Below are 16,538 nucleotides of genomic sequence, written 5' to 3' on the forward strand. Positions count from 1 at the left end.
TATATAAACAACAGAATGTGAGAAGTAGTGAAGTGGTTGTGTGATAAAAATGGGAATTATGCATTAGATGGTTGACAGCTGTTTCATTAATTTAGATTGCAAGCATCAAGTTTCAGGTCATATCTGGCCCTGGCTTGTGTGTTGGGAAAGTGAAGTACACGGATCCACGACAGGGGGCGTAAAAGAATGGCCAATAGGAAGTCCAAATAAATAACAATTTATTCTGCAAATGTGCACAACAACCAAATATGCTTTTAGTCTGTCAATCAATCTACACAAAGATGACGCGTGGGCAGGCCCGAGGTAGGAGACGCCTATCCAGAGAAGAGCCGGGACCCACGAGGTTCCACCGCCAACGGAGACCTGCAACACACCGGAGCCGCCAAGTCCTGAGTCCCCAGGTGGCCACTGCTTCCAGCTGTCAGATCCGGTACTGCTGGCAGAACAGACACAGGTTAAAGGTGGGTGTGTGTACACCCAGCAAATAGTCAGCAAAATACAGTTTCTTCCTGAGGGAAAAACCTCCACCTCCAAACACAGGAACACAGAGTACGTGCAGTGCCTTATGTATCACTTAAAAACCCTCTGGGGGCCGTCAAGATGGGACACCTATCTGACAGCGGTCCATGGGCAATCTAAGGACCATCTGACCGCAATTCACATATTCTGACAGCATCTAAACAGGATCTGAAATGATCTGATCGCAGTTGATTGAGCTCTGAGATCAGTCGGTCACAGCAAAGCCCCGACATGCTGTGCCACGTTTGTTCACCTCCACTGGACCCCGGCTAGGGAGGGCGAAGGAAATGTTGTTATGTAATAACATGTATGTGGCACTGTGCGCGCGTCAGAGGCTCGGTACAGCGCCCAATAACGCAGCTGAACAGGATGTCACAGCTGTAATGCACATATATTACACGTTCACCTCCTAAGTCTGTAGCAGGTATGATGTGGAAATATTGCCCAGCACATGATGACATAAATAAACATGTAACTCACCTCCGGTACCCCGCGTTCCACTGCGCAGCGCATACAGCTGGTCAAGTCCCTGTCACCCGGCTGCGCTGTGTACTGGCAATGTCGATCAGCTGACAAATGCATAATCCACCTCTGCTATAAATAAATCCCATGTGAAGTGCCGTTCCACAACAATAATCCAACTACAGTTGTGTTAAGATGCGTATCAAGTAAAATGACAACAAAAAGAGTTAGAATAGAGAAAGTCCACTGGCTGCATCTGAATGTCGTACATGTGAGAAATTGGTGCACTGCCAGCACAGTTCAACAGCAGTTAGGAGTCCAGCCGGACAAATAAAATCTAGCAATGCAAGTATATACTGATCAAACACCTAAAGGGATTTTTCACCGGACTAACAGCAGGCGTTCACTGCTGTCAACCTGTTTGTGCGGTCTCTGGATGGACAACTCCTGCGCACGAGGCGTGGCTGGTACAGCGTTTATGAACACACATACATACAGCTGAGAGTACATTTTGGCCACACACTCGCACACTGCTTTGATCACCTGTTCTACACACAAAGGCACACACGCGTGCTTGCGCAGGGGCTGGTTCAGCCATTGAGAACCCCGTGCAGCTGAGTGGACACACACTCATCACTTGGATCACCTGTTTACGCACGTACACGCGTGCGCTACATCATGTGAGACACACACTGATGAGAGGTCAGTTTAGTGCTGGGAATGTGAGGACGAGCAGAGATTTCATTGCGTGGGTGAGTGAGTGAGTGACAGCTCCAATGTCGGTGCCGTCTGACAGCAGTCTGTGTCATCTGACTGTCTGAATATGTTTGGGCTGCATCCTGCAGGTGTGCACGAGGCAGTTCGGATGCGTTCTGACACTGGTGACCACGCCTCTTTTCCTCCTGACTGCGTCAGATTATGGCAATATTTGCCGTGTCAGGCATGGTTCCTCCACATTCTTGCTATGTGTGACGGGGTCTTTAGTCTTTCGAGAAGTAGCAAGTAAATTTAATCTATCAAGTAATATTAGTATTTTTGCCTTCAGAAATTCCTGAAATAATCATTCAGTTTTCAAAATTATTAATGATATATTTTCTTTCAGTCTGCTTCATCAAAATACTCTGAGGTTACATATTTTGCCGCAATGAATGCTCCGATTAGTGGTAAAATGTGTGTACCCTGACTTGGAACGAACACACCTGACAAGCCAGTAGCTTCTTGAAGTGTCAGCTTTGCTTATCTTCATCACTGGTGGCAGCCAGGAGGAAACGTGACCCTGATTTCCCCGATTTCTCAGTGGAATCGCAGCCAATGCCAGGGTTTCTCCTCCCACTGGGGCCAAATGTGCTATAAATACTCAGTAAAAGCACTTTGGGCCAAGGATTCACTCAGCAGCTTGTGTCATGTTACCTTTTGTTACATTATGTGGAATAGCTGTGCATTCTTTTATTGAAATCTACCCAGCTGATTAACATAATCTGATACTTTAATGAAATGACAACAAATCAATGAGTGTATATCGTGTAATTCAAAACAAAGTATGCGTAATATAATGTTCGAGTGAGGCCACGGGGAATGAATGAATGAACATGGTAAACTATGAGGACATGTCATAGGCACATGATATATGATGCAGAAGTCATCATTCTGTTTTTTGCTGAGGTGAGGGTAACTTAATTGAGGTGAATAAAAAAAAGTTCTTTCCATCTCTTTGTCATCCGTGTTTGTGTGCATGAGCGTCTGGTGAGGTGTAGATAACTAAGTAGTGTAAAGATATGGCTTTTCTGTGCTGACTGGTTCTCTGTAGACACAAACTGCCAGCTATGCTTCATGGCACACACACACAATCACAAACATGCACACATTAATTTACTTACTGCTTGATAATATTATTCAACATTCAAATACTAATGGAGAGATCTTAAATCAGTGTTGCTGGCACGTCTCATGTGTTGATGTTGAGTCAAAAACTTCATCACCTTTGGTTTTGTTCTCTTTTGGGTTATTTTAACTTCCCTGATAATGTGACATAATCCTTTTCATTGTTGCTTTGATGCTCACCAACAACCGATAAATGAACTGGAGCTATTCTCTTGCACAGACTCATCTATTGCCTTTGGATCCACCCTGCAGCAATCTCACCTTGGAGAATCCTGTCTAACATTGTTCTGTGTTGTGACTTGCTCTGGTGTTGAATTAATCTTCTTTTAAAGCTGTGAAATGACAGGAGCAGAGAGCCCTGCTTTACGTGACACTTGAATGGCTTTTTAACTTTTAAAACACAGCCATTGCACTTAAAATGTAAAGCCCCATTGTCATGTTCACGTGTAGGGCTGCAGCTATCGATTATTTTAGTAATCAAGTATTCTATCGATTATTCTGGCGATTAATCGAGTAATCGTATAAAAAGTACTTTCGCGTTTTTAAACATCAATAGTCCAGGTCTCTCCCTAAGCAAAGGCACAGTGTCGCTGTGCCAAAGTCTTGACATTTTGCTGAAATGGCGATGGGAACTTGTAAAATGTAACCATTTTGAGTTTTTTATTATTTTTAAAGGCTGGTGGACTGGGTCCCTACGTGATTTTTTTTATCCCTCTTCCCCTGCAATTCAGCAGATGCATTTCAGTTGGAGGTTGAACATGTAAATCTTGCAGTCACTTATTTTTAAAGTTACCATGTTTGTGAAGCATTGTGTGTTGCCCCAAAAACGAAAAATTAAAAAGTGAAACACTCAGTGCGAGTCTGAGCAAAACAGACATCAGCCGGCTTTGACTTTGGGTACCCGGTCGTCGGGTCAGTGGTCATGCACCACGTCGAGCAGACCGTGTGTTTCTTAAAAATTGACAAACACACTGCTTCCACTTTAAATGCACAGTAAGTCTATTTCAGATGATCACTGTGGACCCTCTTTCTCTTAAAAAATTATTTTACTCTGTGTCGCATTGGAAAGCAGTAGCTTTAAGGGCTAAATTATTAGCTGTGACACGGCCTGAGCGCATGCTCTAGTCTTCTTCTGTTGTTTTTCTGGGGACGTTACAGTGCCACACACAGGCCTGGCATATGTACTACAACGTTAAACAAAGCTTTGCAGCACACAATTTGCCTCGATCATTTTTTGTAATTGAATTATGCGAGTTATTCGAGTAATCGTTTCAGCCCTACAGATATGCATCTGTGACAACCCACTCTGTGAAGAGCACAGTCACGGGCAGATGAGAACTAGCGTGTGATTTGATGATGTAATGTGCTGGACTTGTACAGCCACTTGCACAAATTTTGGCTCTGCACTGCCGTGCAGTTCGTTGTGCTAATGTGTGCCACTACATGGTACGCTTGAAAAGCCACCTTGACACCTGCATGAATTTGATCCCCGCACTGGCATGCAATCATGCATGTCAGTGAGTAAACTCATTGTAAACTGTTGTACACTGTACGTAAACTGTGCGAGGCCCTGCTTGCAATGACACGCTAGTTCAGACAAGTGGAAGGAAATTCATGCATGCCAGAAATTTGGAACATTTCAATATTTTCTTTGCGCACTGGCACACAGCCGCGCACAGTTCACAGACAGTTTTTACAACAAGCTTACTCAATGGCAGGCTAAATTGCGTGCCAGTGCAGGGATCAAATTTGCGCAACTGTCAAGGCACATCTGCAAAAGCAAATGTAACACAACCGTCATATATATCACAACCTTGGTACTTACGGTGAATGCAAAGTGTGGGCAACAATGTTACAGGCTCTGCAGAAATTAAAGGGATTACAGTATTTCAGAGTTCAAAACAGAAAAATATAGTTTTCAAACATCTTGATAATCTCACCACAGTTAAAAACAAGACTGTGGCATAATGATGGAATATCCCTGTTCATTACAGCCATGTTTCTGGATCTTCTAAGGTTTTCCAAGGTATGGATAAGGTTTCAATCCTTCCGGGATTCATCTCAGTAAAGGGAGAACGTGCTGATCACGTTGGGTTAAAGATCGATCCCAAAAGAAAATTCTGATGATGTTAATTGAATATAACCTGACCTTTAAGGTGTGTTATTTCAAATTTTCTTGAAACTCATATTTTCTCCAGCCTTTTGCTGTACTTTTTTAGTGTGAAGTTGCACAAAACCTTTGAAGAAAAATGTTGGGAAAAAACAACAAAAGTCAATTTGTCTTTTATTTGTTTAATTCGTTTCTTTTAATGGGCTGTTGCAGTTGTTTAATATCTGGTTGTATTTTACTGGTTCACACCTCACCCTGCCACATTCTCCATGTAATGTGGAGTCAGGCAGGGCACCCAGCGTAAAACTTGTGCCAAATCAACATGCAGACCACCTTGGATCTGCTGTGGTGACCCCAAGTGAAAACAAGGGAGCACCTGAAGGGACAACAATACATTTAATCAGATTTGTACAGTAATTAAAGTGATCGTGTGATGTACCGGGCAGTACATCTACAAGGAAATTAATTTTTTTTAAATGTTTTGTTCATGTTTATATTTTTGTTATGTAGTTTGATGTATTAGTTTCTTAAATGAAATAAAAATTAATGTCATGTAATTTTTGTTGCAATTGGAATGTTTGGACATTTCAAATTATGTTATTTCAACCCGCTAATGGAGAAGAAAAACCATCACATCATGTCAAAGTTTTGAGGAGCTGAATACGTTTGTACAGTACTGTATGTGACTGTATTTGCCATTTAAACTGCTTTTTTATGTACAACGTGCATGATTTTTTAAGAAAACTACCATGTAGATCCACAGGCTCTATATTGGGTAGTGTTTATAAAATAGGTAGCTGACATTTCTCAAAGGTGGTAATAAATTGTGCAAAACTTATATAATGAGTTGGAATAGCATGTGTTTTTGCGACCTTAGACCTCAATAGTTTTTAGAAGAACTCAACCTTTTTTTTTCCTGTTAATTATGTATTTTTTAATGTTAATGTACTATCTTAATATATTATACGTTGTTTAGGTTCTTGTTATCATATGCATGATTATTCTTATTATTATTATTATTATTATCATTATTATTATTTTATTTTTACTTCAATTTTGTCATTTGATTTTAAATAGACCACATGGAAATAAGTGTTTTCACTTTCTTGTGTCATCCATGTATTTTTTATGTATTTACAATTATATTATGTACTTACATTGAACTTGCTAAATAAAATCACACACTCACTCACTCACTCACTCACTCACTCACTCACTCATCACTCACTCACTCACTCACTCACTCACTCACTCACTCACTCACTCACTCACTCACTCACTCACTCACTCACTCACTCACACTTTTAATATAAAGATGATTTACTGCTCCCTGTTGGAATGGCGTGTTAGTCCAGAATGTAATTAGCAACATTAACTAATATCAGTAGTTTCTCCAAAAATATTAGTCCTATCAGTGTTCTATTTTGGCAGAGTTCATCCTTGACCCAAAATACATAAATATACTAAACAGATGTCAGCTGTGCTCTGTTTGTCCATGATGCACACATGCACAGAAATGTTTTTGTTTCTTCTGCATTCTGCCGCAAGCAGGTGCTTCTATTTTTAGACAAAACAGAGATGGTGGCAAAAGACATCAAATGCAATACACATTTCACTCATGTACGAGCAACATGACACGTAACTCAATCATGGTAACAGCAACATGACACTTAACTAAACTGACTAAACCAATTAAACTACAAAACACAATAAATCAATAACACTAACAACACTGTTAAACTAACACAAACCACAATAACACATTTAAAACCCCCAAGCCCTGAACTCCCATGGTGCATTGCAGCACAACATCCATTGTTACTGGTTAGCTAAAACCGCTAATTTCTCACAAAATATTTGTCCTTTCAACGTTCTGTTTTCGCAGCATTCATTCTTGACCCAAAATACATAAGCATACAAACAGCAAATGTCATCTCTCCCTGGTTTCTGCATGATCGAGTCGTACACACATACACACACAGAGGGCACTTGGCTATTATAATATAGATAATGCTGATCAGTTCATTATTCACTGATTATTATCTACTGCTTGTTTTCTCTATGGAATCATGCAGAGTCACATTGTAAACTTTCCAGCTCTATAATTTTAAGTCTGAGTAGGAAGTTATTGGTATTCCAAGATAAAGTATACACTACTTTTTTGGGGGTAATAGCTACTAAGCACAGTGAGGGTGACTGGTTAAAAAGTAGTGCAGGTTGTCCATTAACTGGTGATTCGATTCATGACTGCCCATGCTGTGTGTGTAGAAGTGTCCTTGCACAAGACACTGAACTCCAAATTGCTCTTCGTCCCAAACTAGATAAAAAGTGGAAGGTTTAGCATCTGGAAGGACATTTGACTATAAAACCCTGAGCCGCAGCCATACTGCACATCGACTCCACACACACAACACACACACACACACACACACACCACACACACACCACACACACACACACACACACACACACACACACCACACACACACACACACATACACACATGAATGGGCAAAGATGCAGAGAAATAAGATGGCCCATGCAAATATTGTTTCTGAATGTATCAGTCATTTGATGTTGGAAAAGCAACTGCTTACACAGACAAAACGCTATGTTTTGCTGAATCAATTCTTGACATTACAGATGGTTAAAAATTGAACTAACAACGACAGGCCACACTTCATGAGTGCATACCTGTTGGCATAATCATTACTGAGCATTATTTCTTCTCTTAATCAACAGAGATGGGCAGTCAGAATTCTTTACTGATATCAGAGCTTTGCGTAGTCAAAAGGCAAAAATACTAAAGAAAGAAATGTAATGTAAAATTCACAAGACAGATTTGGATCCAACTAAAACTTTTTCCACTCATTCCTGACGCAAAGGTTATTGTTCCACAAAATTACATCATAATTGGTATGCCACTCTGAGTTGTAGTGTCCACAACCAGACTGAATGGCAAAGAGATAGGGGTGATCTCAGAAGATCCACTCTCCTCTGTCAGCTGGCTGAGGTAAGAGTGCAAGACAAGCAAAAAATCACAATTTATACCATGACAGTATTGTCATACATGAAGTAGTAGATGTTAAACTCGTGACTTAAGAATTTTAGAAGTTAATCATTTCTACAAATTAAGGCTAGAATCTGCTCTCTAACCTCAGTGCTTATTAAGATTCAGTGAGTGGTGAATTTCATTGTGGAAAAGACATTTTTCTGGTCACTTTTGGAAAAATGACAAAAGGATTGCATTAGAAATTGAGGTCTGAGTGGGCAATCAGGTCACAACATCTGTAACCTTAGTGGTTAATTGTGGGACTTTTTGGTCATTTCTATGGTAACACTTCAGTTTCTGACAGTGTTCCAATATAGTCCATAGAAGTTTGCACTTTGCTAGAACACTAAATTAAAATGGTGCAGCCAGCAGCTGTTATAATAATGTATTAACCCATTATCAATATTTATCTGCCTGTCTAAGAAAAGTCTTAATCAGTAGCCTGTAAACATTTTAAGAAAGAGGTCACATGTGCCATATAGGTGTAGATTTCTTATAAAGTGCGTTGAGTGTGTCCTCTTAGCTTTAGCTGCTTTGACGTATCCATTTTGACTTTCTCGTATAACAAATCCATCGAGGAGTCGAAGAGCTTAGTGCAAATGTGTGTGAGTGATTTGCCAAGCATGCTGCGTTACTATCTCCTCACCGTGTTTAGCAATCTATCTGAGCGTAATCCCATTTCTCGCCGATTAACGACCTCGCCTCTGCTGCTCTTCGTGTATTACACACTTTGAATTCATTGCACAGATAAGCGTGTCAGCATGTGCTCCCTCTTTATGGCTCCCATTTCTCCTTTCTCCTCTACTTTCTCTCTACACTCCTGTCACTCGTTACGGCCTGCGGTGCACTGCTAGCAGTGAGCTGTGCAATGTGAAATGTGAATTTTTTTTTGTGAGAAAGAAATTGAAGTGCAGACAAAAAGAGGACTAACGGGGGAAACGGCCAGCGATGCTTTGTCTTTGATATAGTGTGAATGAACATCTCGCATGCTTACTGTAGAGTGAGGCGAGATGATGGTAGATTAAAAAAAAAAAAAGAGAAAAGACCTATTGTGAGATCTGTGTTCACTATCAAGAAGATAAAGTGATGGAGAGATAAGATGGTTGTGAACAAGATGAAAGATAGAGAAAACAGATGGAGATAACGAAGTCACAGCTTGTTTAGTCTCTGCTGTTCTTTATCTTCAAGTCCAAAACATTTCATCTTTATGTGTGCGAGTAATGCACTTTGACTGACAACTAGGTCAAGTTGAGGCCAGCTGTGATTTAACGGGGGTCACTGTTTTTGAATGAGGTGTCTGCATGTTTATGGTGGCTGCATGTATGACAGTACATCAGTCTATTGACGATTGCTCTAATCATCCTGTTTTTTTTTTACTTTTCTTGTGCCTCAAAGCTGTGCATTTGTTTCTCACTCAGTTTGTCTTTCTCACTTTTTCCTCAGTTGCAGTTATAAAATGCTCTGTCTGTTTCTCACTGCCTCCTCTCTGCTCCTTCCTGTCTGTCGCCATCTGTTATGTCCCCTGTCATATATTCATTGACTGTTAAAATTGCTATAACCCATAGGCACTTTGTACTTGTGTTCTGGACTTGCTTTGGCACTTTTCATTGGTTGCATCATTTGATATCTGTGTCTGTTTCATGTTTTATCCTCAGCTCTGATTCCAGGCATAGAGCACTCATTTCTGAGGGCATCCAATGGGAATCAAACCCATGACTTTACCAGTGTTCCTGCTTCACTTTGTGAGCTCATAGCACAGTTGCTCTGCTATTGCATGAAGCTTGAATGCAGTTCACCCTCTCATCTTTAGATTTTAATAAACAACAGGGTTACCATCCAGTTGTAGTTAGATAGTATTTTCTTTAACAAGGAGGCACCAGTATGTTATTTTGAAAGCTATGTGTAATTTTTTTTCTCACCAATGATAGCGGGGCAATGCTGTATTTTTCAAAGACATCACGCAATACATTTGGAAAAGTCATTGATATTTAATTGTCAATAAGAAGAAAAGATTAGAAAGATGTAACAATATCATTTTATATGAAGGAAAGATGCTGGAGACACAGGCAGTGTCAAAAAGAAGTGCCTGATTTTTGAACTCTGACCACAGACTTTTTATAAGCTCCCTAAAGATTCATATTAAGTTCATCAGACTGCTTTCTGCTCAGTGTTTGAGACAATCTGGTTGGACATCAAGATCAGTGTTTTGCATGAGGTTGCATGGCTTCTGGGTGGAGGACTTGCAAACATGGGCATAAAAAATTACCTGAATGGAATGTGAGAGTAGATGACAAGCCTTGAAATCTGCCAGGGATTGGATTGGTGTCACAACAGGAGGTGTTGTATCCAATAGGCCACTCTGAATATCATACAGAGGAGTCATAGGGTACAGGTTGGAGGCAATTCTGGCTGTATAAGGACTTGAAAATGTGGGCTGTGGTGCCACTGACAGTGGACGAGGGTTCGAATAATCTGCAAGAAAGCGACACACCACCTGTGGTCTAGTGACTGTCGGTACTTCGGCCTGCTTGCAGAGGAATCAAAGCATTGTTTCAAACCTATAGCTCAATCCACCACAGTCTTGGCAAGTGACAGTATGGTCCCCACCGATGACTTGATGGGTTGGCTTCTTTGAGTAGTTGTACAAGGCTGGACATCTCCAGACCAAGGTTCTGGTAACAGATCCACCAGTTAGCTACAAACCACTGAACTTCACTCAGGGTGCAAAGATGGTAAAAAAGGATCTTTGCTATCAGGGCTGAAATTATTAATGTGTGAGGAGAGCCTGTTCTCCTGTCATTGCAAACAGTCTGCTTCCATTTGGGAGACCATTATCATTCCAACAGACTGGAAGGGCAGGTTGCCCCTCTCTGGTAAGGAACAGGTTATTGCCTGGACTGCAGTAACTACATGGGTATTAAGCTACTCCCTGTGCCAGGCAAGGCGCATTCTCAATAAGATTCAGTCCCACCTGCTTGACATTCAGCAACTAGCACAGTCAAAAATTTACATTTGACTGCATCCTCTGGGGAGCCCAGTCTCAAGCGTTTTCTTTTTTTCATGCACCCATCACAAAATTAGTCACATTTTCATGATGCGTTTTTTAATTTGACTAATTTTGTGCACCCGGCATCACAAACCATAGATTAATTTATTTGGGTTGCTCTGGGAGTAAGTGCTCTGGCTCTTGCTGTGTTCAGTGCTTGCATGGACTAAGTTTGGGTAGGAACTTTGTTGCTGGACTAAGGGTTACTGGCCTTGACTTTGTAGACAATCCTGTGACTGTTGAATTAATATCTGATCTAAATGCAGCACTTGAGAAGCTGAGATCCAAGTCTTCAGGGTCCTGGTGTGTCCCGTCTTACTGTATGGTTGTGAGACTTGGGAATTCTTTGGTAGTAGGACTCACCAAAGAATCCTTGGGTTCCACTGGAATGACTGTATCAAATGATTGGTTACTTACAGAAAATTGAATGAGACTTACTACTCACATTGTGAGGGTACTTCTATGATACTGCAGCCTTGTAGACCACTTCTTTGAGTATGATGCAGTGCATAGGTGCCTCAGTGCTGAAGACCCCAACAACTGGAGAAGGCCAAGGTGTTACCCACATACCTGACTGCAGCAGATCGGTGGCTACTTTAAAGAGGTGGAGGCTGACCAGCTGTCTGCCTGGGTGGTTGCCAGTTGTGACCCAGGGTAGTTCCATAGTGTTGTGTATACTGCAGTGGGTGGCACCAGTACATGTGCCCCAGACCTGACCTGATCTGATGTGAAAAAGAATGTCTTTGGCATTCTTCTGTGTCATCTTTGTGGAATGTAAGCCCATGATGATCGGAGATCGGATATCCTCCTGGTGTCTAGACACTGGTGGAAGTGAGGACTAGAATGTGTGAAGTGGAAAGTCTCAGACAAATTTCACAGCTAGAGGTGGTGAAGGAGAGGTGGCGGGTGTACAACAGCTGACTCTGAAAGAGTAAACGATGATTCAGATGGATATTTAAAAAGTAGCATACAGCAACTGACTGGTTTGTGAGGAGAGAGCAAAAAAGAGATTATAAATAATGAGGAAGTTGTAATGAGAATTTGTGGCAGCATGAGAAAAATGAAAATGAACTCAAACCACAGTGTGTTCAGAAAAGCTGGAAAACACCAGTGAGTTAAATGAAGAATATCTCATTTTTGCTCAAACCTTCGTTTTAAAATATTATCATATTTTTGATGAATCTGTTTATTTTTTTATGAAATGCTTTATGGAATGCTAATTAATGTCTTTAATTTACTTGTTTTGTTTATTTTAAAGGGGAAACAAATAAAAACAGGAAATCATAATCATTTGGCATTTTTCTTTGATAAAATGCTTTATCAATTATCAGAATAGTTAGTGATTATTTTCTGTCACTTGACTGATGGTTTCAGCAGTTGTTGCTTCTGAGCTTCCTGCATCCAGAAAGTGTTCACAGCGCTTCATTTTTTCCACATCTTATGTTACAGTCGTATTCCAAAATGGAGTAAATTTATTTTTCTCCTTCAAAATTCTATTCCAACACCCCATAATGACAGCATGAAAAAAGTTTTTTGGGGGGATGGGGAACGTCGGTGCACAGCCATTTTCAGATCTCTCCAGAGATGTTCAATTTGTTTCAGGTCTGGATTCTGCTTGAGGCACTCAAGGACATTTACAGAGTTGTCCTCAAGCCACCCCTTTGATATCTTGGCTGTGTGCTTAGGGCCATTGACCCACTGAAAGGTGAACTGTCGCCCCAGTCTGAGGTCAAGAGCGCTCTGGAGCAGGTTTTCATCTAGGGTGTCTCTGTACATTCCTGCATTCATCTTTCCCTCAGTCCTTACTAGTCTCCCAGTTCCTGCTGCTGAAAAACATCTCCACAGCATGATGCTGCCACCACCATGCTTCACTGTAGGGATGGTGCCTGGTTTCCTCCAAACATGACGCTTGGCATTCACACCAAAGAGTTCAATCTAATCAGACAAGAGAATTTTGTTTGTCATGGTCTGAGAGTCCTTCAGGTGGCTTTTGGCAAACTCCAGATGGGCTGCCATGCACCTTTTACTAAGGAGTGGCTTCCGTCTGGCCACTCTACCATACAGATCTGATTGGTAGATTGCTGCAGACATTATTGTCCTATTGGAAGGTTCATCTCTCTCCACAAAGGAATGCCGGAACTCTAACAGAGTGACCATTGGGTTCTTGGTCACCTCACTGACTAAGGCCCTTCTCCCCTGATCGCTCAGTTTAGACAGGTGTCCAGCTCTAGGAAGAGTCCTGGTGGATCTGAACTTCTTCCAGGTCACTGTGATGGAGGTCACTGTGCTCATTGGGACCTTCAAAGCAACATAAATGTTCTATACCCTTCCCCAGATTTGTGCCTCCAGACAATCCTGTCTCAGAGGTCTACAGACAATTCCTTTGACTTCATGCTTGGTTTGTGCTCTGACATGTACTGTCAACTGTGGGACCTTATATGTAGACAGGTGTGTGTCTTTCCAAATCATGTCCAATCAACTGAATTTACCCCAGGTGGACTCCAATTAAGCTGTAGAAACATCTCAAAGATGATCAGTGGAAACAGCATGCACCTGAGCTCAGTTCTGAGCTTCATTGCAAAGACTGTGAATACTTATGTACATGTGATTTCTTTTTTTAATTTTGAATAAAATTGCAAAAATCTTAAAAAAAAAAAAAAAAAAACCTTTTTCACATTGCCATTATGGGATATTGTTTGTAGAATTTTGAGGGGAAAAAAAGGTGATCTGAAAATCAACTTGATTTTATTTTCCTTTTGTTCGATTTGGGTTTTTTTTAAACCCAAAGTACCACACAATTTAAAAGTCATTTTGCTATAGGTTAAAGAGCTAACAAATCAATTATGAACAATCTGAGTACAAAATATGGACTTTTGAAAATGAGAAAAAGATATCACACTTTTAAGAAAAAACTTTACTTTTAGCAGCAGAGCAGCAACCAAGATAAGGCTTTAGATTACATCACAGAATTAGTTCTCCACAGCGGTGTCACTGTGGTAAGTTTACTTGTGGTTATCAGAGATTTTATAGCTGGGAAATGGAACTCATAATTACACTTTTATTACTGCTGTTTTACTTTAGTTGTGAGCTGTGCTGCAGAGATTTTGCAGATTTCTTTATTATTAAACCATTTAGGGTGTGAATACATGACATCATTAGTTGAGTTTAGAAAAAGTGTTTAACTGCTGTGGTGTGCATTAGAAAACTAAATGGCAATACTGTGTGTCAGATGCTGACTAATGATTTTGGCATGGAAAAACTGGTATTTTTTCATCTCTTGTTTGTTCCCTATGTTTACTGTGCACGTGCTGGCTCTGACGGCTTGTGTGTATTTTGTTTCAACAGCAATCACCTGACACAATCCCTGGACCGAGCAGCGGACCCTCTGTACACAAGGTATTATATAAACACACGACCACTTATGATGTCATCATTCAAGTGTATCTGTAATGCAAAAGTTTGTTTAACCCCAATACAGGTGACATTGCCTTGAGCGTTTTCTAAGCAAGTTGCAACAACCACACACACACACACAACACACACACACACACACACACACACACACACACACACACACACACACACACCACACACACACACACACACACACACACACACACACACACAGGCAATATGCCATGTTGTGACATCAGTTTCATATAAAATACTGGATTCAAAATAATCTACACTTGGAATTACTGGAATTTGGCTGCTGAAAATGATTTTGACCTAAAAGTATTTTCTTTTTAAAAACAGGATTTGGTCTTCAGAAAGTATTTTCTAAAAACAAGTCTTTAAAAAAAAGGTGTGGGGTAGGATGATGTTATCTTATATTTGGACATATAATGTTTTCAGGTGCTTGTGTGTCCAGATGTTTTCTTCAGAATTCTTTAAATTTTTGTTGCAGCTATCCTTAAAAAAGAAAATGTTTTTAGATCTGCAAGAAAGAACTTGTTTCTGTATCCTTTGCTTTAAAACAGGAATGGATTGTTTGTTATGCCCCTGCATTTTGAGAATTATCCATCTCTCTCCAGGGTTTGCTATTATGCCACCAACATCGGCAAAATACACAGTTTTTACAAAATAAGCTTGTTTTTTCAATGGGCACCACTCCATATTAATGCAAACTCTGTAAAGCCTTCAAAGAAAGCAGAAATATCAGCAAATACTACATACTTTACTTGATCTTACAACATAAGCATGTATCTTCCAATGTGACTGAGTCATGCAGTTTGTCTGTTTGGAAATGAGCCAACATACATGCTAACACTATAAATAGTGTGAGCGAGACTACAGTAATTGGTCAAAAGTGTAGCTTCAGTCTAGAAAAGAGAACATGACAAACTGCAATATCTATATAACATACAGTAAAGGGAAAGCTGACCCTGACCATGAGGCAGGAGGACTGCGTGCCTAACCTGGTGCCTTTTTGCAGCTGTTTTATGATTGCTCAGCACACGAAACACGTTACACACACATACAGCTGTTGACAAAAACACTGTACTTTATGTACATAAGCTAAACTACGAAATTTAAGTTCATACAGCCAAAGTGTTTGACCATTTTAATAGCAACATACAGAGAGACAGTGAGACAGAACCTGACTGCACAACATTCCAGCAGTTAGTCCAGTGATTGCACAATCCAAGGTGAGGCACAGCTGGCTGCTGCCTCAAAGCACATCTCTTCTCAGTATTTCAACGTCAAATGTGAAAATTCAGGAATTTTGTATAAAAAATAATCTAAAACTGGTGAAGTTAAATGGAAAATAACTTTATAGTACAAATCACTGGATAAATATAACCGTTACATTTTTTTTTTTAATTTTACATTTTTTCTTTCCATGATGGCTGGTGAGGCACAGCCTCACATGCCTCCCCTGACCGCACGTCACCGTGTGTGTCCACACACCACCTCTGTGTTGTAATTTTTGCTACATGTTGTTTTGCGTGTATAAATTTGTACTCCACCAGCTTTAATGAAGCTTTGTAACCTTCTGCCAAAAATTTGTGTGTGTCATGTCTCAGTCTTGTTCCCAGAGTTTTCCTTGTGCTGGTCGAGCTGTGAGGAATGCTTTCCTCTCTCATGGGCCCTACCCAGCGAAAGACAAGATACACCTGGCCAGAATCATACGGTACGTCTGCCTGTCTGTATGTATGTGTGCACTACTAAATTATTTATGCAATTCATTAATGGCAATTCAAGATAGAATATATGTACTGCAATAAGCAATATAGTGAACATAAGGATATATATATAGAGAACATGCCCATGCATACAAAATAACATGTACATTTGAATACAAGTACTCTCATCCCGTTCCCATCCCATCTCATCCGTCACATGTACACACGTGTTTATACAAGGAGTTTGTCCTGGGGCAAAGCAGACTGAATGCGATTCAGCGGAAAAGGCTTAGAGAGTACTAATGAAAAATCAATAGATATTGATTAAATAAAGAAGACAAG

The 16,538-nt window shown here is 40.4% G+C and overlaps 1 protein-coding gene across 1 annotated transcript in view; it reads left to right on the forward strand.

Annotated features, from left to right (window-relative positions):
• Nucleotides 1-16,538, forward strand: part of rapgef5a (Rap guanine nucleotide exchange factor (GEF) 5a) — a 125,274-nt gene that overhangs the window by 27,195 nt on the left and 81,541 nt on the right. Inside the window, exon 3 of the mRNA XM_034160753.1 lies at nucleotides 16,098-16,204. Within this exon, the coding sequence (XP_034016644.1) occupies nucleotides 16,098-16,204 (107 nt within the window). The remainder of the gene's footprint in view (nucleotides 1-16,097; nucleotides 16,205-16,538) is intronic.

Source organism: Thalassophryne amazonica, chromosome 20, assembly GCF_902500255.1.
Source record: "Thalassophryne amazonica chromosome 20, fThaAma1.1, whole genome shotgun sequence".
In the NCBI taxonomy this organism is placed as follows: domain Eukaryota; kingdom Metazoa; phylum Chordata; class Actinopteri; order Batrachoidiformes; family Batrachoididae; genus Thalassophryne; species Thalassophryne amazonica.